Raw genomic sequence first — 27,165 nt, forward strand, 5'->3', positions numbered from 1 at the left:
CGACCTGTCGTTAGATAGCGCCAAAGTGCCATCCGGATCTAGGTTCACAATCGGAGACAATCCAACTTGACCAACAGCCTAAACACTCCGGCTTTATGTTTTCACAAAAACAGTCACTCACACAACAGGTTACTGTCCAGAACTTACACAATTCACAAGTTGTAATCGCTTTGTATTTTCTAGTTAGTTCTAGTTTTGTTTTTTGTTTGTTTTCTGTTTGTTTCGATGTATTGTTTTTGACGCAGTTCACTTCTTTCAGTTTCCAGAGCAGGTTTGCTCGTTTCAGTTTAGTTTTTATTGTGTAAAAATGTTTATAGTTTTAGTTCAGTTTAAAATAGTTTCAGGGTTAGTTTTAGTCCATCAATACGTCACTAGGCAAGATCTAGTAACATTTTCTTTTTACCAAACTAACAAATACTAAAACCTCTTATATTTCTCTATATTATTATTATTGTTATTATTAATATTATTATTATTAGCTAGTTTTCCAAATTTACAAACTAATTTCAATTAGTTTTAAGTGTTTTCAATTTTCCATTCTTTTTTATTTTAGTTAGTTAAATAGTTTTTTTTAATAATAATAATAATAATAATAATAATAATAATAAGTAACTGACATATATATTACTGTATATTACTGGCATCAGAAACTCAGTTCAAGCTAAAAAACTAAAGTTACACAAGACAGCTGCCATTGTGCAGGAGGCAAGGTACACCCTGGACATGTTGCTAATCTATTGCAAAGCTATTGTGGAACCCGCCTAGGCTATATTTTTAACTAGACTTCATATTTTTGAGTTTCATTGCCCTGCTTTACCAGTGTGTAAGTTTACTGACTCATTGCATGTGTTCATATTTGGTCAACAAAGCTCATTCTAATAGATCAGAAAAGAAAGTTGGCATCTGACCTTTTGGATATAAAATGTAATGATGTTATCCTATTAGACATATGTGTGAAACCAGGTGAATTTGGCATTAAAAAAAAAAGCAGACAAAAAATCAGAAAGATCCAGCTTGTTCATCCTTAAGTGCAAGTATGTGTTTGTACAGATTCCTTCAAGGGATAGGATACAATATGAGGAATATTTTATTTAAAAGTTAGGAAAGGACTGAAATAAATAATTTACAGGAGAATGTGACAGATAGACAGGCATTATGAAGACCTTTGGCCACATCTGTCACCACTGCAGAGGGTTAAAACAATGTCACAGTTTGCTGGACTAAGTGGACATGCAGAGTGGTGGTGTCATGGCTTCATTGTAAGCTGTGGTTTGGGAGCTTAAGTTCATGTGAAAACACAGATGCTGCCATCTTGCCAAGCGGTTAAAATATACAATATCTATTAGATTTGCCCCAAGCAGTGGTGAATAATGTATTACTGAGTGTAATTAAAAGCCCATGAAAGAGCCCCTGTTTTTCTGAAGGAATTATTAGATGGACTTGGGCTTTTGAAGAAGGCACGACTGTTGTGTAGTTCAAACTTGTAACCTTTGAGGACCACAATCCAGGCCACAGTGATGGCAGACTGTTGATCTTACACAGTGATACGACTGACTTGCTAATTTGGATCTTTGTAATCCAAAGAGACCAGCATGTGACATTACCACCTAATGACTGAAGGTTAGGCAAACACTGCAAACACTCTGAATAATTTAACAGAGAAAGTGCAATACACTGGTAGCTACAGTACATACAATGTAGAGTATATAGCAAAGAGAGGTTAAATGCTAAAATTAGTGCTAAAAGCCATGTAGTTTGCAAGAGAAATGAGGTAATGAAAAATAATTGTACTTATTTACATTTATTTACACAAAAAATGTAATGGATTAATCCTGACGACTTACACATGTCCTTTCTTCACCACCACTGTCTCCATCTTCTAGGATGGTACACGTTAGCAGGAGATATGAATGCCTTTTATTCAGTCGGGGCCAATTAGGAATTGGCATACCGTATGGGAGCTGTAGTACAGTGACACAGCTCTCGACTCCTGATGCATGTGCTCGAACATTAGCTTCTCTCCCAACGGCCAAAATTCAAAATCCACAACATGCATTTGGATGAATTGCCCCATCCAAGTGTAGATACAATGCTACAGATTTCCCCACTTTCTTGTTTATTTACTAAAGCCCCGCTGCACAAACTGCATGAACTCTAAATACTGATGCATCATGTGTCCTGATGGTGGATTTTCAATACCTGCTGTGAGGTAAAAGTGCTCTCTAAAGACTTTATTCTACCTCACGCTGTCAGCAGCGCGCAAAATCTTTAACCTAATCCCTATTAGGCGAAGACCTCTCAAATCTGATTAGACAGACTGCTTGCAAATTAGAAATAGTCCAAGCCACCTGTGGTATCTGTTGGAAGAGGCAAACACTCACTAATATCATTTAAACTGGAAATCAGGAATACTTTCATTTCCCACCATCTTCTTCATTTATTTCTTATTCTGGTACTTACTAGACCCTTCTCTGAGTCACCCAATATTTATTACTTTGTCTTTAAGTGCAAATAAGGAAAAGGAGAGATGAGGTATTTATGGCCAATAAGGCTGAGAAAACCTTATCGCCGGTAAATATGGCCAATAAGATCATTTCTGTATTGTAAATGGAGATTTCCTACTGGAAATAATACAAAATAAGCTATTCGATAAATATATACATGTATATCCCACACTTTCTCTAATACAATAACATAATCATTTATTTACTTCCTTACAAATAAAAGCATTCTCTTCTAGTCCTCTGTGGTACACTCTCTACGTATTTTCGCGTTTTTGCTGCCTTATGTGCTGATTAAGTGTGAGCAAAGATTAGGCAAATTGGCCATGATGTTGCACGTCCTAAAATAGCCCTCGAACGCTGCTGAGAGGCTTTGACCAGCGCTCAGAGGAGCAACAGATACACGCTTTCTGTTGTTTTAGCTGTTATTATTAGGATAAAATGGGAACTATCCGGTAAGATTTTGTTTGTTTCATCTATCGGCATGTTTGCTTATCCAGTCAGTCATTTTAATGTGTTTCAAGTGGGTTGTCTGATCTAGTGTATGGGTGGGGTGTGAAGGGCCTGTGTTTACGTTCACTTTGACTTGCTGATCACACTGTTGTTTGTTTACTGTTTATAAGTTATAAGTTACAAGACATTATTCATCATCATTTCCATGCGATCTTTACTGTACACTAATATATGTATCTTCTATTGATGAGAGCAACAAAGGCTCTGAAGTACAAATGGTGCTCTTTCAATGTGTCTTTTTTTAAATTTTAGATAGTGTTTATATTGACTTATAATATACAAATGTTTATATTGTATTATCATATTAATATAATCTAAATAAAGTTGCCAGTTTATTGGGTACACTTAGCTAAATGTAATTCAGTCTAACTGTCCTGTATTAAATCCTGTATTTGTGGAGTTTTAGCATGTAGTTTATGACACTGAACTCTGTTGCAGTATAACCAGAGGTGTTTCTATTACTTTGTTCGCCTTACATTAAAGTTGAAAGGTTTTCTCTGTAATGGATTACAGAATTTGCTCAGGAAAAATGATTATATTCTGCAGCCCTCTTTATGTACATTTGCAGTCAGTTTAGTTTCACTCACGACAACTTAAATGCATCCTAAAACCTACACACTGAGAAAATTCTAAAGAAAATGGTTTGTGGTAGTTTGATATTCATTTATTTTATTTTTTCATTATATTTCACATAAACAGCTAATGTCCTTTGCACTAAGCCAAAAGTGCAGTTTCCCTATTACTATTGTATTATTTCTCTTATTGTCTATATTATAAGCAACTTTTATATATCTTGGTTTCATCAAATTAGAGAAAAAAAAGGATAAAAGCGACTTTGACTACACTGAAATGGCCTCTCTGTTCTCTTTTCAGTTCCCTCCAGACAGTATGAGCACTACACCTATCCAGGAACCCCCTACCCAGGGACTGTCCTCTGGGAGTGGGCAGACCTTACCCTCCCGACCCCTGCAGCTCTCGTCTGACCCTTCAGCTTCTAAAAGAGTATGTTTCTACAAAAGCGGTGACTATCAGTTTGGAGGGCATCGAATGGTCATCAATACCCGCACCTTTAAGACCTTTGATGCTCTACTGGATGTTCTTTCCAAGAAAGTGCCCCTGGCATTTGGAGTGAGGACTATCACCACACCCCGGGGGACTCACCTTGTTAAGGCATTAGATGACTTACATGATGGAGGTGCTTATGTGTGCTCTGACCAGAAACGTGTGAAGCCAATAAATCTGGATGAAGTGAACCGGCGGCAGGTACCTTGGAATACTACCAGACCGCTCAGTGCAGGGCGACGGCGGCGGCGTCAAGGACTCAGATTTGGTCAGTTTGGCAGCAAGAATGAAGCCATCAGGCCAGCAAAGGTCACTGAAAGGGTGGCAGTACGGACACCAAAGAGGCTTATGGTCATCAAGAACAGGGATCCAAGTGTTAAACGCACAATTGTTTTGCAGAGAAGAACAGCTCCAACATTTGATGCGTTGCTGGATTACCTATCGCAGATCCTGCAGTTCCCAGTGCTGAAACTCTACTCTACAGATGGCAGAAGAGTAAGTTCTCGATAAACTGAAAATAGGAATCATCACTAGTCCTGTGAAATGGGTAAAATTTCCAAAATAAATCTTTATGTCATCAGTGTTACATGTTACATGTTGCTATTTGTCCACGTTTTCAGTCTTTATCCTTTACAAACCAGATGTTTTTGCTAGTTTCTGAACAAAAGGGATGGAGGGATTTAAATATCTGAAATACTGGATTACTCATGAGTTTTACAGAGCACAGTTCATTCTACTGGAGCCACAGAGGTGTCTCCCTCCACCCACACCTTCCTCACCCACATTGTTAGATCAGGAGCTCAGCGAGGAAAAAAATGTGTCTAAAGGTGTGTGTTTGGATAGAAACAGATCGAGCTATGCACCTACTAGTATTGTTCTCAGATAGATACCGACAAATGTAGGGTGTTTTTCTTTTAAGTAAATGTAGCGCAGTTACATTTCATTTTAATCTCACTCTGCAATCAGTGAAAATAAATTTGTGCAATTGCCTCAGGATTGTAGGTGATTTCTAAAAGAAAGTTTTACGAGAAGAGAAAGGAGATAGAATTTGATGGTTCGAATATTTAACTATAACAGCCAAAAATAACACAAGCACATAGGCTTAGAACTTGGAAATGCATTTTTCATTGTCTATGTGGGTTTAAAAGGAGCAATGTTTTTGTGAATTTTAAATTGGCTCCCTGCTGTGTGAGACCTGTGTTTTCCACTTATTATACTTTCTATGTATAGCAGTAAGTATATTACTTTCTTTCCAAAGACACCTCAATCTATATTAAGCAAAGGTGTGTCTGCCTGGCACAAAACAAGGATGGAAAAAAAAAAAAAGCTACAGACAGACAGATATAAACAAATCTACAAAGTGGTTATCCACATTTTTTCAGTCTAATTACATGTTTAAGGTTGACTTTTTACTCTTGTGCTTGTGTTTGACGAAGCAACTTGGGCTTCTGCCAGACTTTTAAACCACGACACAAGGTCAGGCGATCAGCTGATCAGTGGAGTCTTCTCAGTTGTCACGCAATCGTAGATACTCAAACATCCGATTATTCCATAGACATTTAATGTACCAAATTAATTCTCTCAGTACCTTTGAGATGATGAGGATAAAGTCTTTTAGTTTAAATGTTTTTTTTTGTTTTGTTTTTTTAATTAAAGGATTATTTGCCAAGAAATATTTAAATTGAGTTACTCAGGTTTTGAAAATGAAAAATATACACACCACTGTGTGTCATTAGAGATTATTTTGATGTATCTGTTACAAATCCTGATTCATTTTGATGGTAAGAAAAAAAGAGTGAAAATTTTAGGCTTTTATTTTTAATGATCTTTGAGATATTTGTGTTCAAACATCGCCTCTGATGGCATGAAAATAGGTTGATGGTTCGCTTTTAAAAAAATTATATTTAACCTCCTAAGACCCGAACTTTTCCACGGCATGCATTTTAATTTCTCTTTCATATTTGGGCATATTGGGACCCGATGAATGTATAAACAAAGAATTACCAGATTTTTTTTTTAAACCTGATTTGTGTTTCTAAGAAAAATGAGAGCCACATATGAGGATATTCGTTTAAAATTTCAATAGAACAGTAGCAGTATAATGTCCTTGTAGGTGGATATCAGCAAAATTGAGTATTTTGGTCTAAATAATCCAAAATGTGATGTCCATATATGTGGACGCCAGGTCCTAGGAGATTAAAGCTAAAATTGTACAGGACTCGTTCTATATGTTTAACCTTTGTACCATAAAATGTGTGTAAAATATGCAAATCTGAGACGATCAAACAGAAGACCAGTGTTGATTTGAGAAGGAATGACGCAAAAATAAAAGAATCTAATTTTCGGCAGTTTTTAAGGGATATAAATTACAGACTAAAATTGTGTTATTCAAAAAAAAAGCTCAGAAGTGCATAATTTAGAATAGTCACATATAGAGTAAGTGATGCATTCATAAGATGAAGAAAATCTGCGGTTTCCCATGTTGAATGTCAATCTCATTTCTCCTCTTTTAGGTTGATGGTCTTGCTGCTATCATCTTGTGCTCTGGAGTTGTTGTGGCAGCAGGCAACGAGCCTTTCAGATTAGCAAACTATAGTTTTCACAGAACAGGCCAGATGGCACAGGCCATGTTCCTGGAAACTGCTGAACCATCAATGTTACAACCTAGAGCACGTAAGTGTTAGTTTACGCCACGGGGAAAAGGAAATATGTTATGTTTTGTTATTCTATTCAGTTACTCTCATACCTCTCTCATACGCTCTCTGTACGCAAGTTTGAATCTATACAATCTTTTCCTTGAAGTGTCAAATCTCTTAAAAAAGCACAGAGTAATCTCACGTTGTATCTTGTTTACTTTCATACCAAAACAATGGTATAAAATAAAAATGGTAGATTTTTTGTGGGTGTCCGGATTAATTTTCAAAAGAAAGATATGAGAGTGAAGCACATAAGCATGCTTATTATAATTTCTGCTATTCTATTCTTTGAAGCACTACTGCAAAATCTTTACGTGACCCAAGATCTTTTTTCTTTCTTTTTTGTCCCATCTCTTCTCCAAACATCTCTGAAAGCAGAGAATAAAAAGTCTTTCTCGAGCGGACGAGGATCAAGGAACTTCTCCGTGTCATCAGAGCGATATATTGTGAACCAGATAAACAAGTCTCAAAATGGCCACCTGCATCCCCACAATAGAGTACTTGAAGCAGAAGCCAATCAGCATCACACATCTATGGAGATGTCCGGAACTGGCAGGGAAGATAACGTGAATCAAACCTGCATCGTACCTCACGATGATGACATTGAAAAGTCTTTCCGCGTGAATCAAGATGGCAGCATGACTGTGGAGATGAAAGTTCGTCTGACCATTAAGGAGGAGGAGATGCTCCACTGGACAACCACACTCAGCCGCACCAGCCTTAGCAAGAGGGCAGCTTGTGCCTCAATTTCTGAGTCAGGCAACCGCTCCCCTGACTCGAACAATGTCATTCCCAAAGACTCCTCTAGTATCAGCGAGGAAGAAACGAAAGAGGAGAACTTTCCCTCCGCAGCTGGAGGCGTCGGCTTTAATGATGAGCGAACATGTGAAGGATACACTTCAACAGCTACGAGAAAGGCGAAAAAAAGTGTCAAACGCACTCCCACACCTGGTCCTCGACATGTTAATAAAAAGGCGTCTATTGAGAGTGTGAAGAGGGTCACAGAGTCAGGGGTGCAAGAGAGCATGCTGGGACATTATTCCTATGTGGAAAGGACAGCCGATGGCGAAACAACGGAGGGATACTGCCTTGTCAAACACAGCAGCAGCAGCAGCAATAGACCCATCCCAAAACCTCGCAAAACAGCATCCGCAGGAATGAGCAACAAATGCACCCCCTCCTCCATCAGGTCATCAGGAGTTGCTGAGGTCCTTCAGATACAGAATAATGGGATGGAGTTTAGAGAGACTGTGATGCATATTTATGAGACCCAAGGCTGCTATGACAACTATTTGGCGAATCAGGAATATAGTGTAGATGGCGTTCCTTTACATGGCTCCCCTCTGGCACCACAAAGTAAACAGTCGACTGACTCAGGGCCTCATTCATCGAGTAATGATTGTGATATAGATTGTAGCTGGCAGCCACCCACTGCTGACTCACTGCAAAGGCAGAAAGAGGAGATGCTATCACTGTCATCAGAGCCAGTATCTCTGACACATGAGAATACAAACAATCTGTCTTCACCGAGTGAAAACGAAACCAAGAGAAACCTTCAAATTCTAGAGAGAGTAAAACTAGACAACACTCCAAAAAGCACGACGAAGAAAAAGATGACTACGTCTGCCAGGAGCCAGAAGAGTTCAACTTCAACAAGTAACACGGATAAAAAACCGAAGGAAAGCCTAATCAGCCCCTCAAAAGATAGCAAGCATTCATCTGCTGACAAGCTAAGCAGTAAGGTCAGTGTGGGGAAAAGGAGTGTGAATTCTTCTGAAAGTGCTAGAAGTGGTCAAAAGAGTAAAGGAGCAGAAAAGAAAGCAGAAAGTCTCCAATCTAAGAAATCCAATAAAGGTGAAAAAACACCAACAAAGAGCTCAGCCTCATTAGTTAGAACAGCACCACAGAGACAAAACACAAGCAAAGAAGCTGCTAGCGATATTGGCCACAATGTAAATACTCCAACTGGAAGGCCTCAAATGAAAAAGAACATGTCAGACATTTTGCAACCCAACAAATCTCTTACTAAAAAGACAACTAGCAAGCCAAAATCCATGCCTGAAAGCGGAATATCACCAACAAAACCGCTTGTTTCGATGCCTTCTCTCGATCCTTCACCCTCCGAGATCCACCAATATGTTGAGAACTGGTTGGAGAAAGTCACCCCAGACCAAGTGCCATATCCAGAGGAGGTGATCACAGAGGAAACACAATCTCGAACAAAGGTTATATTTCAGATAGGCGGAGATTCTGAATCAGATGAAAAAAATGAATGCCATACTAATTTTGATGAAAATAACCCATCCTCCAATGATGTTATAAAGGGATCATCATCTTGTCTATCAGTTCCTCTTAGCCACCAAGAACTAACAACAGTACAAGGTTTAAGTGTTTCTATGCCAAATGTCAGAGCTGACCTTGAACATCAGGAGAACAGACTGAGGCCACACAAATCTGCAGAGGCCATCTGTCCAGCTGGCGACGAAACATCTTCATCATCTAACTTTTTGAGTCCCAAAGCAAAGATAAAGCCTGCCCTGCAACAACTCTGTTCATCCATTCAGTGCATCAGAAGAGCCTCTGACACCAACGTGGCATCCAACCTTGAAAAATCTAACAGCCTTCCCGATTTCCCGACACAAGTAGCCTCAGTGTTTGGCTCGTCGTGTAAAGCCTTTGTGTCATTCTTGTCAGTGATGACTCTGAGAGATCACCTCATAGACTCCACACCACGAGAGGATAAAATATCAAGAACCAAGTCAGAGGCGATGCTAATGATGGAGTCCCTGCAGAAGATTTCGGCCATCGAGGACGAGGAAGAGCAGAGAGCAAGTCTGACTGATTTGCAAAGCAGAGCATCTTCTCGTTTAAGACAGAGCTGGAAGGATTTCCAGATTCTGAGGGAAAGGCTTGAAAGTGAACCCCTTTCTCCCAAAGTGTCAGAAACGGAGTTTGCGCTCGATGTCGTCTCTGAAGGCGGCGATGCATTTGAGGAACAGCATTCGGGCATTGATGAGCTGATGGAGGAGCTGAGCATGCCGCAAGACCTCAGGGAACAGATCGCTTCGACAATCAGAACTTTTTACCCTGTGGAAGAGAGCCAGTGTGTAGAGACTGATCGAAACCAGTCAGACTCAGAGGAAGATTTAGAGCAATTTGTCCAGGACTGTAACGATGAAACAAAACAATCACTTGAGTCTGATAGTCGATGTGTAACTGAAGACACTCCTGATGCAGTTTATACCCAACAGGGACAAATAATAAGCAAGTCAGAGCAGCCTAGTGAAACCCAAGAATCACAGACAGAAAAAGAAGAGTTATTAAAAGACAAAGAAAATGAGACAAAAGAAGAAGAAAGTGGCAAAGAGGAACAATTAGAGGAGGAAAAAGAGGTAAAGATGAGGGAAGATGAAGATACAAAAGAGACAGAAGCTGATTGTTACACGACTGAAAAGGAAGATTGGGAAAGAGAGGAAGAGGAAGAAGAGGAGCAAGAAGCAAAATCAGGGGAAGTAAGTAGTGAAGAATCTATTGATAAAGAAGAGGGAGGGGCATATGAAGAGGAGGAGACAAAAGAAGAAGAAAGTAGAAAAGAGGAACAACTAGAGGAGAAAAGAGAGGTGAAGATTAAGGGGGATGGAGATACAGAAGATGAAAGTGAAGGGACTGAAAAGGAAGATGGAGAAAGGGAGGAAGACAGAGAAGAAGAGCCAGAGCAATCAGAATCAGACGAAGACAGTGGAGAGGGGTCTGTTGATAAGGAGGAAGCAGGGGTGGATGAAGAAGAGCAAGAGACAGATGGAGAGGAGGTGAAAAAAGAAGAAGAAAGTAGAGAACAGGAACAACTAGAGGAGAAAAGGGAGGTGAAGATTAAGGGGGGTGGAGATACAGAAGATGAAAGTGAAGGGACTGAAAAGGAAGATGGAGAAAGGGAGGAAGACAGAGAAGAAGAGCCAGAGCAATCAGACGAAGACAGCGGAGAGGGGTCTGTTGATAAGGAAGAAGCAGGGGTGGATGAAGAAGAGCAAGGGACAGATGAAGAGGAAACAACAGAGGAAGTAGATGAGGTGAACCAGCAATATAGAGATAGAACAGACACAGAGGCCGATAGTGAAGGGACTGAAAAAGAAAATAGGGGAAGAGGGGAAGATGGAGAAGAAAAGCCAGAGCAATCAGAATCAGAGGAAGTGAGTGATGAGCAATCTCTTGACAAGAAAGGAGCAGGGGCAGATGAAGAGGAGGAAGAGATGACACTGGATGAAAGAGAGCTGGGGGATGAATTAGGAGAAGGAGAGGAAGAAGAGGCTGATGAGACAGATGAAGATTTTATGAATGAGGACCCAACTCAGTATAGTGCTGAAGAAACAGATGAGAGAGAGGGTGCTGGGGAGACAGAGGAGGAAGAGAAGATAAATGAGAAGGTTTGCGAGGAAGGTGAGGAAAAAAGCAGTGATGGAGGGGAAAATGAGGAGAGGCATAAGGAGGAGAAAGAAGATGAAGGTGACAATGTGGAAGACACAAATAAAGGGGGTGGAGTAGAAAATGTAACTGTAGAATTAGAGCAGGAGGAGGAAGAAAATGAAGAGTTACATCTTGTTACAGGTGATGTAGAGCAGGAACTACTGGAAGGTACTGACGTATCTGACGATGAGGAAAAGAAAATTGGGGATGGTATTGAGGCAGATGAGGAAGAGGAGGTGGAAGCAGAAATAAATGGAGTTACTGCAACAGATGCAGAGGAAAGTGTTAGTGAAAATGCAGATGATGACAAGGAAATGGAAGAATTTAATGAAGATAGAAATGAGCTAGAAGTTGAGGATGAAAAGGAAACACAGCAAATAGAAGAGGTTAGTGAGGGAAACAATGAAGAGGAGGAGGTAGAAGAAGAGAGAGAACAAGATGAAGAACATGAGGAGGAAGGTAGTGGAGATTCTGTGGTTAAAAATACAGAGGAAGAGAGAGCAAGGACAACAACAGACGAGGAAGAGGTAGACGGAGGAAGGGACATGGACACAGAAGATGAAAAGTATGATGAGGCTGAAGACAGGAGGAGAGAGCCGGAGCAAACAGAAAGTAGTCAGGAGGAAGAATCAGCAGAAGAGAGAGAATGTGGAGAAGAGTTAGAGAGGGATGAAAATCTGACAGCAGGTCAAACTGGAGATGAAGAGGAGAGGGAGGATGATGAAGAGAAGGAGCCACAAGAGAAATTAGACCAGGAAAAAAAACAAGGCACTGAATCCCCAAGCAAATACTCCTCTGAAGGTCAGTGTGCTGATGACAAAGGTAACGGAACAGACACGGTTACTGAAACAGATGAAGGAGGAGAGATGCTTACAGAAAGAAGTGGCAGTTTATCTCATCCAGGGGAAATATCCCAGGAATTACTCGACTTTGTGAACTATGCCCTCCGGTCTTCTTCGCTTGTATTCATATATGACAAGGATGGGAACCTTAGGATAGAGCCTGATAATGCTCAGGTTGTAAAAACCAAGCAAAGTGTTCTTCTGAAAAGCAGAAAAGACAGTTCATACGGCTTAAAATGCCTGCCAAGCCCGAGCACCTCTGATTTATCTGATTACAGACCAGAAACATCAGAGAGCGGCAGCTATAGAACTCAGGAGTCTGTAGATATTATGTCAGAGAGTGGAGGAGAGGCTTCAGAGAAACCTTCTCCAGTCTATACACATTCAGCTGTCCAAGCTGAGAGGACAAGTCTGGAACTGGCTAGCTCAGAGTTGTCTGTTGCAAGTAACTCAGGAACCTTTCCTAGTTCCAGTGACTCAGGTACTAAAGCCTCAAGGGAGGATCTTTCTTACTTCAGTGCAGCAAGCTCATTAAAAGCAGATCGTGAAGCCACCACACAGGCTGCACAGTGCATTTCTTTTGTCTCACAAAACTCAGCGGATGGGGTTTTGATTGATCAAGGCAGATGGCTCCTAAAGGAGAACCATCTCATAAGAAAATCTCCTCCAGTCTCGCTGGGAATGTACAGCAATTTGGACAGCACATCCGTAGACACAGGTCAGGAGAACACTAGCGACGATTCCCCGCCCCATTTCAAAACTCAGCACAGTCCCCTTGCAGCCATATCCTCATCAGAACTCGAGGAGATGGCGAAGCCTCCGACTCCAAAGTGCATCTACTACAACCTGCCACATGGTAGCGACTCGGACCCCTTTTTAGATGCTTCAAGTATTAAAAGCAGTGCTCGAGGCAGGGGTGTCAGGGTGTCACCTACTATTGACACATCAAAAACCTGGGCAAATAAAAATGGCAGTCAGTCTTCCTTTGCGTCAGTGGAGTTCAGAATCCCAGACAGAAAAGTTCATCCCGAGGGCGAGTCAGCGGTTGTGACACAGCCAAGTAGGACATCTGGTGGCGTAAACCATGTACTACAAGCACAAGACTCAATGGACAATCTGCATTTGAGATGTGGCCAATACTGCCCCATACTATGATATTTAACAGAATCAGCTGCTAGTATTGACTGTGTTTGTTGTTTAATGTCATGCAACTTGAAAAATTTGTTGTTTTATCTGTAAATAATTATGAACCATGAGAGTTGTGCCTCTTATTTGCATTTGAATACAGAAAAAAAGTCTAAATTTACGATATTTTTTGGTGCTGAATATCAGGTAGTGTTTGATAGGATAGAAGAATGTAAACAAATAAGACCTATTTTTCTTCTCCCTCAAATCTCTTGAACATCATACGGGAAATAAAAAAAAAGGTCATCTGTAATAGAAAGCAGATTTCATTGCTTGTATTATTTTACTGCTGGTTTGGGTTTGTCCAGAACATTTGTTTCTAATAGCTGTTTGATCTTTTTAGATTAAAGAACTGATTTACTTGCAAAAAATCTATAAGTTATAGGTTTCTTACCCAGGCTCATTTAATCAGCAGGATATATACTACTTGTGAATTGGACTACTGTAGTACTGGCTTTTTACTTTAGGGTTTGGTTGAGGCCAAAAATAGAGTACAAAGGAGTGAAACTGATTGGGTGAACACAAAACTGATACTGTTGCTTTGGTTCTGTAATAATTGAATGCTTTCTTATTTTATCAACATATCAGGATGTGTTAAAGTGGTCATCAGGATAACCAATGATAGAAAAGTGAACATTTTCATTTCTGAGTTTTTACTTTTTTTTTTATGTGCCTTCTTTTAACACCCACACTTTGGGTGTGAGTTGAAATGTTGTATGTACAGTCAATATTTAACTTACATTGCTATCTCTATTAAAGGTGTACCTGTGTTTAAAGCCTGTGTTTACATGTTCACACGTCCACAGTGGAGAAGTTTTGGAAACAGAAGAGATTATTTTTGGTGGTTTTATTAGCCTGTCTACCACTCTATCCATCGTCTAATCAATCACCCAGTCAGTCAATCAATCATCACATCAGTGAGTCAGTCCATGAGTTTGTCAGCTTGATTTTTAAAAAGATTTAGGTGACAAACGCCTGTGGGATGTTATTCTCTCAAATAGAAAATTGACTAATGTAGCCCAGTTATAAGTAGGGGTTAAAAAAGGCAGCTCAAAAAATATACACTCATCCCTGTCTCCTCAAAATACTTTCAGGGTTGAGTAGAGCTGGGCGATATGAGATTTTTTCATATCACGATATGTTTTTTTCATTTCAGGCGATAACGATATCTATCACGATATAAGCCAAATAACTATATTTGTAAGATTTAAATGTGCCGTTGCTCACAAGTAAAATGTGAAATAATCAGCAGCTTGTTTTTAAATATTTATTTCCCATAATAAGTTCAACAGGGTAGATGTACTTAAGGAACATGAGACTTTTTCAGATAAATAAAGGCAAATATTGCAAACTACACAAAAGGCAGCCGCTAAAGCGTTTAAGTTTCAAAATAGAACAAACGAAACAGACTAAATTGTCAATTCCACTTAGAAACAAAATATTAATTCTAAAAATAAATCTTAGTTTGTTTTACAGAAGAATAGACAAAACTGACTAACTTTTGTCAGTATCAAATAAACTGAGAACTAAAAGGAAATTCTCAATCTCTCCTTGTTGTATAGCTGAGCTTTTCAAACAGTTTTAACAGTTACTTTAGTCTGACAAAAGCCGAATGACGAATTAGCGCTTCCAGTCAGAGACTGAGGCTACGTCCACACGTACACGGGTATTTTTGAAAACGGAGATTTTCCGTTTTCGTTTTAAAAAATAATCCCGTCCACACATAAAGGCAGAAATGAAGGAAAACGCTGCTATGAACATGCCAAAGCAGCAGGTGGCGCTAGATTCCTAGCCGTGCAGAAATGTTGGCCAATCAGAAGTCTAGAAGCCTCGGTGGGAAAAAGTAAACAAAGCTGGGGCATAGAAGCAGAACCGAGTCGTATGTGTGGACGGACAGTAACTGTGTGTATATGTAAGCATTTAAACACTGCAGAGAGTAGAATTAACAGTATTGTAGAAATTCATTTCACCGAAACAATAACGTGGCGCACAGTGTGACGCATGCACCAGTTTATTGTATTTCCAGACTTGCTTTCGGCACAATTTACAGTGCACGCTACTCTGTTTTTTGTCAGACTTGAAATAGCCGAAATACCTTCACACTACGGAACTTCTATGGCTCTTCCGTTCGACAATCTCTCCGGCATTGGAACCGTCATCTGTTTTCTCTTCGGTCACGCTCGGTTGATTTTTCTAGTCGGCACACTCATTTCCTCCATTATGCGCTGGCTGCTTCCCAAACAAACACACGTGCGGCTTGGCACTTGTGCTGTACGTAACAAGTCACGCGACGTGACGCTGCGGCTGTGATTGGTTCAGCTCTGCGCTACTTAGTTTGGATTGGCTGACCTTTTTTTTTTTTTTTTTTTTTTTTTTTTTAGAGGACAAGAGCGGCGAGGTCTATCGCGATAGCTTAATTTCTCTATCGAGTAAAAGTTATATCGCGATACATATCGTTATCGTTCTATCGCCCAGCTCTAGGGTTGAGTTATAAAATAGTGAAAATAATCCTATTTGTGTTGAGTGCCTAGAAGCATCTCTGGGCTCTGGTGGTATTTGACTTTGGTTACAACTAAGTGAAACATGTGAATTTTGAACGAGCTGTAGGCTTACATTACTCCGTTTATCCTCTAAACTATTAAAAGATGTACTTTAATAGACTGATTTTGGATACAAAATTGTTATCTACTGGTTGTTGTTTTAAGTCTGTGTTTTAGTCCGTGTACACTATTTGAGTCTCACTCATCCTCGGGCAGGTGAAGGTGCAGAGGAGAGTGCGAGTCATCTGCAGCTGTCACTCGGTGTCAGCAATGGCCCCCTGATGCAGTCAGGCATATGCAAGTGACACTTGATGTGATCGTCATTGACAGGCTAGCTTGTAATATGCGTGACCAGAGGGATCTTATCCTTGAAACAAGTCTGACCAGACGGCTGCAGGTGGTAATTTGAACAGGGATAATTCATTTCGACATTTACATGCTAAATATTTGACAGACTACACATGATGATTTTATGCTAATGTGAAGGGAGAATGCTGGGAAATCCTATTAGTGTGTGTGGGTGTTTCCGCTCCCTGTCCCTGTGCCTGACCCTTCCCTGCAATCACACACACATGGACACGCACATACACACACACACACAAGCACAGAGTGAGACAAAGAAATACAGAGACAAAGAGAATGGGGGAGAGAGGTCTTTACAAAGTGACCATTCTGGATACTTTCCAAGGGTTTTGTCAGTCACTATGGAGATTTGGAAAATAGCCCTTGCACTTTAATTCCTCTGTTGTTACCATGGTTCAAAGGTATCCAGTGGAAGCGAAATGAGCACACATGCCTGCTCTATGTGTTTTGCTTACCATTGACAGAAAAGATCCAGCTTAAAAACAGCAGTAAAACAAGCAGTATCGCTAAAACTGATAATGTTCAGTACTGTGCAAAAGTCTTGAACACCCATTATTTTTTTATATGTTGCTTCTAATGGAGCCAGACTTTCTTTTAACTTTTAAAGTGTTCTTGGTGAATAGTTCTACAGGCATTGTGAAGGTCTTTCAAAGTTCTTGAGCCTGACCGTTTTCAGAGGACTTTTGGTTTTGTTTGTTCGGTTGTTAAGTCACTTAGGACTAAACTATAAATCACTCAAGCATAAAAAAGACCCTAAACTGGAGAAGTGACAGACAAAAAAATCTACACCAGATAAACAGTATCTGCTAAGTTATGTCCTGAAGAAGTAACTGAAAATTCCAGAACCTGACCTCACCTGATCCATCTACTGTTCGCCGAAGCCTCATCAGAAATGGACTCAGTGGAAAGGTGCATATCAGGAATCCATTCTGAAGGAAGGGAAACAGGGAGAAAAGGCTGAGGTATGCCTAAATACACAAGAACTGCTATGAAAATCAGTATCAGGTCTGATGGAGTACTGAATATAAATTGGAAATGTCAACATTGAAGCAGTGTGGGATCATCTTGACAGAGAACGGAACAAACAGCAGTCAACATCCAAAGAAAAGGTTTGAATGTCCTTTAAAAAGCCTGGAGAAATATTCCTGAAGACTACTTAAAGACAAGACATACATATAAATGTCCTTGTTTAGGTGGTGTTTGATGTGATTTTTTAACTCTCTAAGAATTAGCATTGACCACATGAATCCAGTTTTAAACAGGCTCTACTTTCCCCCACTGATGATAACCTGACTCTCACACTGACTTGACAAAAGCCCACAGAAGCCCCTGCCGTGGATTTACAGCCTTTCTTTCTCACGTTAAGATTTATGACTGTCTGCTCTCTGTGCATTAACTCATGTGCAGCAAATACTTTGTGCTCAGATTCTGCCTACAATTAATCTGAGCGGTCATGACCCGCAGAGATGCTGACCAATTTAAAAAGACCAAAGGAAAAAAAAGAGAGAGAGACTTTTTGCAATCTTCTCACCACAATAACTAATTTTCACAACCTTATAGCTGAACACATCACTTATGTCCTGTGAGAATCGATGAACAGTGCAGCCACTGTCTCCACTTTAGTTCTGCTAAATAATGTTGGGGATGATCACTAGGGCTACTGGTGCGCACGGGTTTGTGATTCACCATCATGGGAGATAAAACAAAGGGTTCCTTTTTGCTTTTACCCTGCAGTTTTGAAGGGACCACACCCAGAAATAAGATTGAACTTATCTGTTGCCCTGCGCCATTACAGAGTGACTGACTCTGACTGATGTCGAGTCTTATTTGATTCTTTTTGTACGCCTCCTTTAATTAGCTCCCCCGCAGGGCTGTTGCTTTGGAGCAGAAAAGCGGAATCTCAGCAACAAAAATAAAAAGACCAAGCGATACATTCCCAAGAATGGGAGCTATTTGGCCCAAACTGTTGCACTGTCAAGCGCCGTGCTACACACAATAATTACGGCCTACTGTCTGCATTCTCTTGATGCAGTTAGGTGACAGATCAGCAATACACAATCCCTGCTCTGTTTGTGTCAATCCAGGCCTCCTCTGTCTCTCTCTGTGGCCAATACTGGCAGAGCGGGATCATAATGGGCCTGGGAGCAGGAATTTTCATGGCCCCCACCCTGTTTCTAAGTGAGCGTTGATCATGTGAATTTACGTAGCTGCTTTTGGTAATGGGCTTCCACTGTTTTACTCAAACCATGGCCTCATGTTTGCATGCTCAAGCACCACAAACTGCTTCAGTTATTATGCTTTTGCCTATCACTTCTCCAGTTTCAAAAGTTTGGAATTGAACTTTTGAAGTTCTCTTTAGATTTTAATGTTTCACTTTAATACTAAAACATCTGTGGGCCATATTGTACAAAATCTTCCTTGATACCTTTAACTGCATTTTGCCCTTTATGCTGGAAGTTTCCTTATTTGATTCGTCCTTGCATGTCTTTGGCAAATGCCCCTTTGTAAGATTTGATGCTTCTTTAAATCCCATGAAAAAAAGCAAAAATTTAAATGGCTCTCGATACAGATCTGACCACACACATAAACTTCATCAACTTTACAAAGATTTGTTTAAAAATAGAAAATACTTACACAATCTCACTTTTCAGGATAGGATTCAGTGACAGTCATCTTGTAACAACACAACATGAATGCTAACTTAAGAAATTAAAAAAAACTGCTCCAAAACCCCCAAATCAGTATCAAAATTGACTTCAAAGCAGTTCACGTCTCATACTGTGATTTTATTGGATTTGTTTATATAATTGCACAAATAAAGAAAAGACAAATAATTATTAAACAGAAACGTGGGACTGCTTTCTTGCACAATAGCTTGCACAGGATGTTTCAAAAAATTTGAAACACCCTGTCTCAGAGTGATGCTGAAAAAATATTTCATGCATTTCTACTTTTCTATTGAGTAGTGTAATTTATTATTATCAGGCTATGCTGAAAAACTCCCCAAAAAGCCTTCAGTTGATGCAAAATGCTGCAGTGAGACTACTGAAGGGACTAGAAAGAGAGAGTATATTTCTCTATGCATAGTACTCCACAGTACTGTATCACCTCAAAAGAACACTCCCTGAGTCTGGCTCTGCCTGAAGCTTCTTCCTATTAAATGGGAGTTTTTCCATCCCACTGTCACCAACTCTTTCCTCATAGGGAGTCATCTGATTGGTGGGATTTTCTCTGTATTGTTGTAGGCTCTTTACCTTATAATATAAAGCACCTTGAGGTGAATGTGATTTCATGCTATAAATATGAATTGAATCGAATAAAAAAAATATTGACCCCTGATATTGCTGATAATATACATACATAAAGCTTTTCAGTGCCTTTCAGGTTATGCGCCAGAGTCATGTAAACATAGATTCAGATGATTCTTTCTCATTTATCTGCACACTCACTCACATTATTTTCTGCACATTCAAAATCAAAATCAAAAAGCAAACATTTTGTGTGTTCTGGTAATTTATTCAAAATGAGAGAGGTGAAATCCAATTTATACAATCACCATTTACTTCTTACTTGATTAACTCGCACAAACGTCGACTAGAACATCTGTGCAAAGTCTTAACAAATATGGCACAGATAAGGACTATGAGAATAAACCAAAAGCTTTAAACAGTCAATCTGCTTAGGCAAAGCCAGGCTATAATTTGAAGTTTGCGTCACAAAGATCAAACAAGCTCACCGAGTAGCTGGGTTTATTACTGCACAGTCATATCTCAGGGGCTGCACGCCAGCTTCAGATAACCGCAGTCACCCTCACCCGCAAGCCAAAAATCTGAAAGTCTCCCTGAAAGAGATATTTGTGCATTCAGTCTTATCTAGTGAAAAAAAAGTCACTAAAACCAATTTGATCTCTCATCTTGGACTTATTTTATGTTTACTAAAGAGCAGATAACGCTCAGCAGCACCAGTGCAGCACAGTTGGGAGGTGTTAGGTGTCATTGGCTCAGCTCTGCTGCCATGCGTCTCTCCTCAGAATCACTGAATCTCAGCAAGTCAGCAGCACTGCAGCACTGACAGCCCTGTGCGCTGAGAAGGGCAAAAGACAGAGGAGGGGAAAGAAGGAAAGAGCTTTTGGACACAAAGATTAGTCCTTACGGAAATATCTCATTATTTTCGTTGCATTTCAGTCTGAGACGAGGGTGACAAATAATACACCCCAAACAAAAGCTTCAGGAATGCAGCAAACCTGCCAGTATTGAATGACTTTGACTCATATCCCCCAAGCTCTCTGTTTTTCTCTCCTAGGATTAGTGTGTGACATCATCAGACTTGTTCTTTAAACCTGATTAACCGTTGTGTGAGGCTGCTGACTTGCACATACTTTACTAGACCTGTATTTCTCACCCAAGCAAACACCCTTCACCAAAACAGTAGACATACGTAAAACACTACGGTATTACACTTAGACATGTAGTCATACACTGACTGTGCTTAGTGCTGACATAGGTGCATTGCTTTAAAAAAAAACCTAACTTGTTTTCTTTACAATTCTCAGCATTGTATGATGAAAAAGTCCTTTCCTCTTGTGAGGTGCTAAAAATGCCACTGTTTCATCTACAGTAAGTGAGAGTGTAAAATCATTCATTGTGATGTTTGGTGTCCCAGTAAAAATGAAGATGAGCGTTAAAGTTCGGGCAAACTTGGTGAGAGTAGTCTCAAATGTGTGCAAAATCTTCAGGATCAATATCTTGGACACAACAGCACAATCCAATTACTTTAGGCTACTGTATGCGAAGAGTTGGCGTAAATATCTGCGAGTCTGACAGGCAAATATGTGTGCTCTGATTTGCGATTGGATTCTCAATGTGCCACTCAAGTCACTGTTACGTATTTGCATAAGGAGGAGACTATAAATGAGTAACGGTTTAGGACACGCCTTCCCAGGCGCTCTTCGCAGATGCTGATAGAAACAAGATATATTCCAGATCGGCGACAGTGCTCTAGTACTTAAATACACAAACAAGATGGCCTATAGATCAGGTCCACATTCCTCTTACCGAAAGATGTTCGGCGGGGAGAAAACCGCCGTAAGGTCCAGCTACTCGAGCCGCCAGTTTTCGATCCCGGTGCGCTCATCCCGGGTTTCCTTCGGGCTCTCCTCCACCCCGACCATATACGCGTCGAAGACCCAGAGGCTCCGTAGCAGTGCAGCCATGCCCCGGCTGGCATCCGAGAACTTGGACTTCTCCTTGTCTGACGCCATAAACACCGAATTCATCACGAACCGCACCAACGAGAAGGCGCAGATGCAGTCCCTCAATGACCGCTTCGCCAACTACATCGAGAAGGTTCGCTTCTTGGAGCAGCAAAATAAGATCTTGCTGGCGGAGCTGGAGCAGCTGCGGGGCAAAGGGACGTCCCGGGTCGGAGATCTTTACGAGGACGAGATGAGGGAGCTGAGACGCCAGGTGGACCAGCTCACCAACGAAAAGGCCCGCGTGGAAGTTCACCGGGATAACCTGGCGGACGACATCGACAGGCTGAGAGAGAAGTAGGAGGCGTGGCACTTTTCTGTCCTCAACTCCATGTATTGTTTCTTTTGTTGTCTAGAACTGTTATTCAGCTCTGGTACATTACATAAATCTTTATTAGTTAGAGCCTAAACAGACTATGTATAGAGTGAAAGTATGTAAACATAAATTCTTACCCTGCACTGCGCAAAAAGTTGTTTTTCGTGCTTAAAGGAGAAGTAAATGCCGCAAATGATTTTTAAGTGTATATTTACAGTGGCTGCTAAAATAAAGGTTCTGCTTTATGCCTTTCTTTGCAGGTTGCAGGATGAAATTTCCCAGCGGGAGGAGTCTGAGGCAAACATGCAGGGCTTTAGACAGGTACAGCTCTACACTGGTGACAGCAGCCAAAAACTGCAATAGATGGACATTTTGAGGGTGATAAAGAGAAGTGTCTTAGATCTCAATAGCAGACCTACAGTGCCTCATATTCTCAGCTGTTTTTGGTTAAATTAAGGTTTAAGCAACCAAACTGATGGAAAGTGATGTGAAAGTAATCGGATAAACCTTTATCCTTAATATGAAGATTAACTTTCTCATTTCTTTTCTGGGTGATCTCTCTCTAATTATTGCCCATGAGCTGTGGAGACAGGAATGCACTCTTCTGATGGCACAACAGCAGATTCTAGGCATGATCAAAATAGCTGTAGAGCAGTGACTGACCCTGGACTGGTACAAAAGGCTAAGTTGTGACTGTTGAGTTAAATCAGGCCTGCAGCGAGAGGAGATCTTTTTAAGTCTGACTGGTCACAATGAATGAGCCGGACACAAGGGCAACAACAGTGTGGCTCCAATGTGGTTATCAGAGCGAGAAGACAAGCCACCATGTGATCCGGCTGTCTCGTTCTGGGAGAGCATCAGCACAGAAAAATCTCACTTGTTATGGTCCTGTCAGAGATTGTTCCGTATCACTGGTTTTCACAGGGATGAGTCATGCAGACAGTTTCCAAAGGTTGTCATGGAATAAAAAGGTGAAAAAGAAAGTTGTCATCCCACCAATGTAGTTTAAATGTTAGACTCATGATGATTATATACCTTTTAGGACTTGCTTTAAGTGATACATACGTTACACAGTCATGGCATTGTCTGTGTGAATGGGAGGAAGGAAGTCCCCGTGGCTTGCCTGAGTGGCACACTGACAACAATGCAGAGCCCACAGCCAGCTCTTGCTCAGTCAGGCAGACAGTCACTCTCTCAGCCTTGGGCTTGTTTGGGAACCCCTGCTGAATAGCACACTTTGTTTGTGGCATTAGTGCAGAGGCAAAGCTGCTTCATTTGCTGATACCTCAGTTGCCAGCCTGCCAACGCCCCAACAAAGCCATGGTGCCACAGCCAGTCTGTATGTATGATTAAGTATGATAAAACAGAAGATGGCTTTATGAACTTTATTCAGTAATGTTATGAAATGATAACAAGCCAAATTAGTTACCAGTAGGAGATCTGGAATTCTACTGGAGAAAACTGCAAGGGATTGCAGGTTAGGTTATTAATAATCTCTTTAATAATTTGTTGTGGTTCTGGGTATTCTCCAGTACTAAAAATTTCACTCAATTCTGTCCAGCCTTTTCCCACACACAAAGATTGTCAGGCCAGCAGCTATAGAGGTTCATTGGTTTGTTTTATTGTATAAGTGAGAAAACTCATGCTCCATCTGAGCTCAGGAATCATAGAGCAAAAGATAAAATAACTGTGCCAAACAAATGTAGATGAGGAAAAAGTCACTTTTCTTCTTGAACGTGATTACAGTGCTTATGTGAAGTATTTGAGCAAATGTCTGCCTATAATGCAGCTGCTGAATTGTATAACGACACGAGAAAACACCTACTCATCTGTTAACAACGTCTGCAAGGACATGTCATGTGCCCACAGTTGATTTTCATTGGATGCATGTGTTTGTGACCTTAATCAACCATACAGTGGGTCATTTTGTGCACTGGATTGTGTGAGGGCTTTTTACAGCATGTGCACAACAGGGTTTTTTTTCTTTGTCAGCAAGCACATTATGCATAACTCATGTCACCTTCACAAGTCACCTTATTAAGAGTCAGTGTTATCGTACAGGATGTAGACAACGCTGCCCTCGCCAGACTGGACCTGGAGCGGAAAGTGGAGTCACTCCAAGAGGAAATCAACTTCCTCAAGAAGCTGCATGATGAGGTAAGCCTTCCTTTTTTGTTGCCTAAGCTAAATCGGTCTACTGCAGAATCACTGCACGTGTGCAGCCTGAGAGGAAAAAGGTACCTTTAGAAAAACTGGGCCAAATAGTTTGAAATATTTGTTAATCTGCTCAAGCGCCACATCAGCAGGGTTTAGTTTCCAAAGCTTTTGTAAGTCTTTAAGGCTAATTGCACAAAAGCATACAAAATAACTGTTAAAAAACGTTCTGTGCTAACTGTATAAACTGACTCTGCTGAATTTGCTACAGGAAATGTTGGAGCTGCAGAATCAGATCCAGCAGCAGCAGCATGTGCAGGTGGACATGGATATAGCTAAGCCTGACCTGACAGCGGCTCTGAGGGACGTCCGTCTGCAGTATGAGAACCTGGCCTCCAAAAACATCCAGGAATCAGAGGAATGGTACAAATCCAAGGTAAAGGCATTTTAGAGAAGCATATCTAACCAAGCGCAGTAACGTGAACTACACCTTCAACTCGTGAATTTTTTATGTTTTTATATTCATAACATCACCATGTATCTAACCAAACAACAGAACAAGTAAATATTAGGCTCAAAATTTATCAGGAAGGCCATTAAAAGACTAACAAGTGTCACTAATGTTTCTTTGTATTTGTTTGACAGGTAAAAAAAATAAGTGTTTGCTAACAAATTCACCGTATAAATGCAACATCATTTGTCCAAATTATGTGATTAGTCTTTCTTATCTTAAAAACTGATTATACATTAGAATACTGAGAACTAGCAAGGTATAAGCAATCCTCCTTCCTGCCGTTTGAGCACTAGTGGAAAGTCAGTAACCTTAAAAGTGCCTCAGAGCACTGGTGCCACAGTGGTAATCCCTGCAAGGCTCTGTCGTGGCTACATCTTTCATAATTTACACACTTTATGAAAGCTGCCGTACTCCCATCTCCTTCAGCCTCTGACTCATCATTTATTGAAGAGTTGATTTCTCATTTTTTCCTTCTTTTCCTCTGTCTCTCCTCTCTGTTTGTCACTGTGATTGCCAGTTTGCTGACCTCACTGAAGCTGCAGCCAGGAATAATGAAGCTCTGAGAGTGGCCAAACAGGAGTCCAATGATTACAGACGCCAAGTTCAGGCACTTACTTGTGAAGTGGATGCCCTGAAAGGAACTGTGAGTTTCCAGTTTTTGGCTGCAATATAGACGATACAGAATATATATAAAAATATTCAACATTTGTAAAACTGGAAGCAAAGGGGGAAACTGAGCACAAGTTAAGGAAATAGAAAAGCAGAGAGGAAAATATTTCTTTTTTCTTAACTTTTACTGCAAAAGTGTATTTTGTTCTGTCTTGGCTGCCATCCCAGAATGAGTCCTTGGAGCGCCAGATGAGGGAGGTGGAGGAGAACTTCTCCTTGGAGACGAGTGGGTACCAGGACACCATCAGCCGTCTTGAGGAGGACATTCACAACATGAAGGATGAGATGGCTCGTCACCTCCGCGAGTACCAGGACTTGCTAAATGTCAAGATGGCTCTGGACATTGAGATTGCCACCTATAGAAAGCTGCTGGAAGGAGAGGAGAGCAGGTGATGGGAGAAGCATTTTCTGAAATGCATTAATCTGTAATACAGATATGAACACTCATTTGATTCAAGATTCAAGATGCTAATCTTAATTAGTGAGCTGTATTTTCTCCGTCTGCAGAATCTCCACCCCCTTGCCAAACTTCTCATCGCTTAACCTGAGAGGTAAGATTCCCCATGCTGATTTTTACAGTTGGAATTACAGTTTTTGCCAGTTTCTAACGATACTTCTCTGTCTTAGAAACAATGGTTGAATCCAAACCACTTATCGAAACCACAACAACCAAGAAAGTTCTCATCAAGACCATTGAGACCAGGGATGGTCAGGTAGAATACGCTTAAAGAGATCTTTCACTTCATACAGGCACATACAGATATATCCCTGCTCATCGCTTTTTCTCTCTTCATCTGCTCCCTTGTTCAGGTGATCAACGAGTCGACCCAGAACCACGATGACATGGACTAATAATGTCCTTGTCTTTACCAAACCACCAACAAAAAGCAATAAGAAGAAACACATTTCACTCGGGCTACAAGCAAGCAAACAAACCAGCAACACACAAAAAGCAAACAGCTTCGAGAAGTGCCTTTGTATGTGGTGATCCAGTAAGCCTGTTAGTTGACACAGACTGTATTTTGCTTCCTTGGCCGCAGCAAGTATTTTGTCACAGTTGTTTAGACACAATAATGAAGTCAGCACAACACAGCAGTTCTCACTGAGGCCTACAAAAATCTATCTTTGTAACCAAAGTAGTATTTTTGATCAATATAGCATGCACTTACCAGAAAAACTGTATGCTAAAGATGTCACAATTGCCTGTATGCAGCAATAAACCATGAAGACTGTTACTCGCTACTGTGCACAAGGTGTAATACTTGTAATACTGCAGTGCATTATTGTTATAAAGTATAAAAATACTTTATACCTAATGCTATACATATAAAGAATTGCATGAAAAACAATCTCTTTTATCTGATTTTAAGTAAATCAAACTGTCAAAGTGTCCTTGAGGCTAAGAAGCAAACTTGAATAGTAAGTTTGATTAAAAATATTTTTTGCAAAGTAAGTTACGGTAAGTTAAATTATGCTTCTGAAAATCAAAGTAAGACTCCAAACATAATAAACATACTTGCTAAATATTCATGCTAAATATGTGCGGGATAGGGACAAAATAAAAATAAAAAAACCCTAACTATTAGGTTGTTAGTTTAGTTAATTTATTCCGCATATGTTATGCACATTTGGATGCTTCCATGTCATCGCTTAAAGAAGAACCTTAATGAATTCATTCAGCTTGGCTTCAATAGAACACAATGAAACAACTCAATCATTGAGAGGAACATTTCCAGTATTTGTGCAATTTGTTGTGTTTAAACAAATTGCACAATTGTTTGTGCAGTTACGTATTGATGGACAGTTATCCCATACACTAACTCCTGTGATTGTAATGCTGTGATAATTTACTACTGCCTTACTGAACATAAGGTTTCCTCTCAGGTCGTGATGATTTGGTTATCAGACAAGCAGTATTGATGGAGACATTATATGCCTATAATGTTTATCAGTGACTATTTTACTAAGGAGCTTCATCCAGAGACAGTTCATATTCAGGGGCTTCAGTGAGGTCTTTGGATTCAGCTAATCACACCCTACCACCTTTGTTCTGAAAGTATTTACACATGGAAAAGGAATCAGTGTAATGGAGACAGCT

At 40.3% G+C, this 27,165-nt stretch overlaps 2 protein-coding genes across 3 annotated transcripts; both read left to right on the top strand.

Moving 5' to 3' along the window:
• The first annotated feature begins 55 nt into the window (after window positions 1-55).
• On the top strand, window positions 56-14,036 carry LOC309693215 (uncharacterized protein). 2 transcript variants are annotated; one of them, XM_082512241.1, is made up of 4 exons: window positions 56-128; window positions 3,888-4,571; window positions 6,590-6,749; window positions 7,151-14,036. In XM_082512241.1, exons 1-4 carry the CDS (start codon window positions 96-98, stop codon window positions 13,228-13,230), a joined length of 6,957 nt encoding a protein of 2,318 aa, XP_082368367.1. In that variant the 5' UTR covers window positions 56-95; the 3' UTR covers window positions 13,231-14,036. The 2 variants fall into 2 exon arrangements, with proteins under 2 accessions (XP_082368367.1, XP_082368368.1); XM_082512242.1 differs by lacking the exon at window positions 56-128 and adding an exon at window positions 2,864-2,956.
• Window positions 14,037-21,084: 7,048 nt separating this feature from the next.
• Window positions 21,085-26,302, top strand: viml (vimentin like). Its single transcript, XM_082514494.1, has 9 exons — window positions 21,085-21,711; window positions 21,991-22,051; window positions 23,792-23,887; window positions 24,156-24,320; window positions 24,916-25,041; window positions 25,236-25,456; window positions 25,575-25,618; window positions 25,695-25,780; window positions 25,878-26,302. Exons 1-9 carry the CDS (start codon window positions 21,185-21,187, stop codon window positions 25,917-25,919), a joined length of 1,368 nt encoding a protein of 455 aa, XP_082370620.1. The 5' UTR covers window positions 21,085-21,184; the 3' UTR covers window positions 25,920-26,302.
• The last annotated feature ends 863 nt before the right edge of the window (window positions 26,303-27,165 follow it).

This window comes from Aulonocara stuartgranti (genome assembly GCF_965226115.1).
Source record: "Aulonocara stuartgranti genome assembly, chromosome: 18".
Classification (NCBI taxonomy): Eukaryota; Metazoa; Chordata; class Actinopteri; order Cichliformes; family Cichlidae; genus Aulonocara; species Aulonocara stuartgranti.

Bases quoted from the DNA above. Each gene is read 5' to 3' on its own strand.
- LOC309693215 (XM_082512241.1), top strand. From the start codon at position 96: ATGTTTTCACAAAAACAGTCACTCACACAACAG. The intron at 4,572-6,589 runs GTAAGTTCTCGA...CTCCTCTTTTAG, and splicing joins ACTCTACAGATGGCAGAAGA to GTTGATGGTCTTGCTGCTAT. The intron at 6,750-7,150 runs GTAAGTGTTAGT...CTCTGAAAGCAG, and splicing joins AATGTTACAACCTAGAGCAC to AGAATAAAAAGTCTTTCTCG.
- viml (XM_082514494.1), top strand. From the start codon at position 21,185: ATGGCCTATAGATCAGGTCCACATTCCTCTTACCGAAAGATGTTCGGC. The intron at 24,321-24,915 runs GTAAAGGCATTT...TGTGATTGCCAG, and splicing joins AGGAATGGTACAAATCCAAG to TTTGCTGACCTCACTGAAGC. The intron at 25,781-25,877 runs GTAGAATACGCT...TCCCTTGTTCAG, and splicing joins TTGAGACCAGGGATGGTCAG to GTGATCAACGAGTCGACCCA.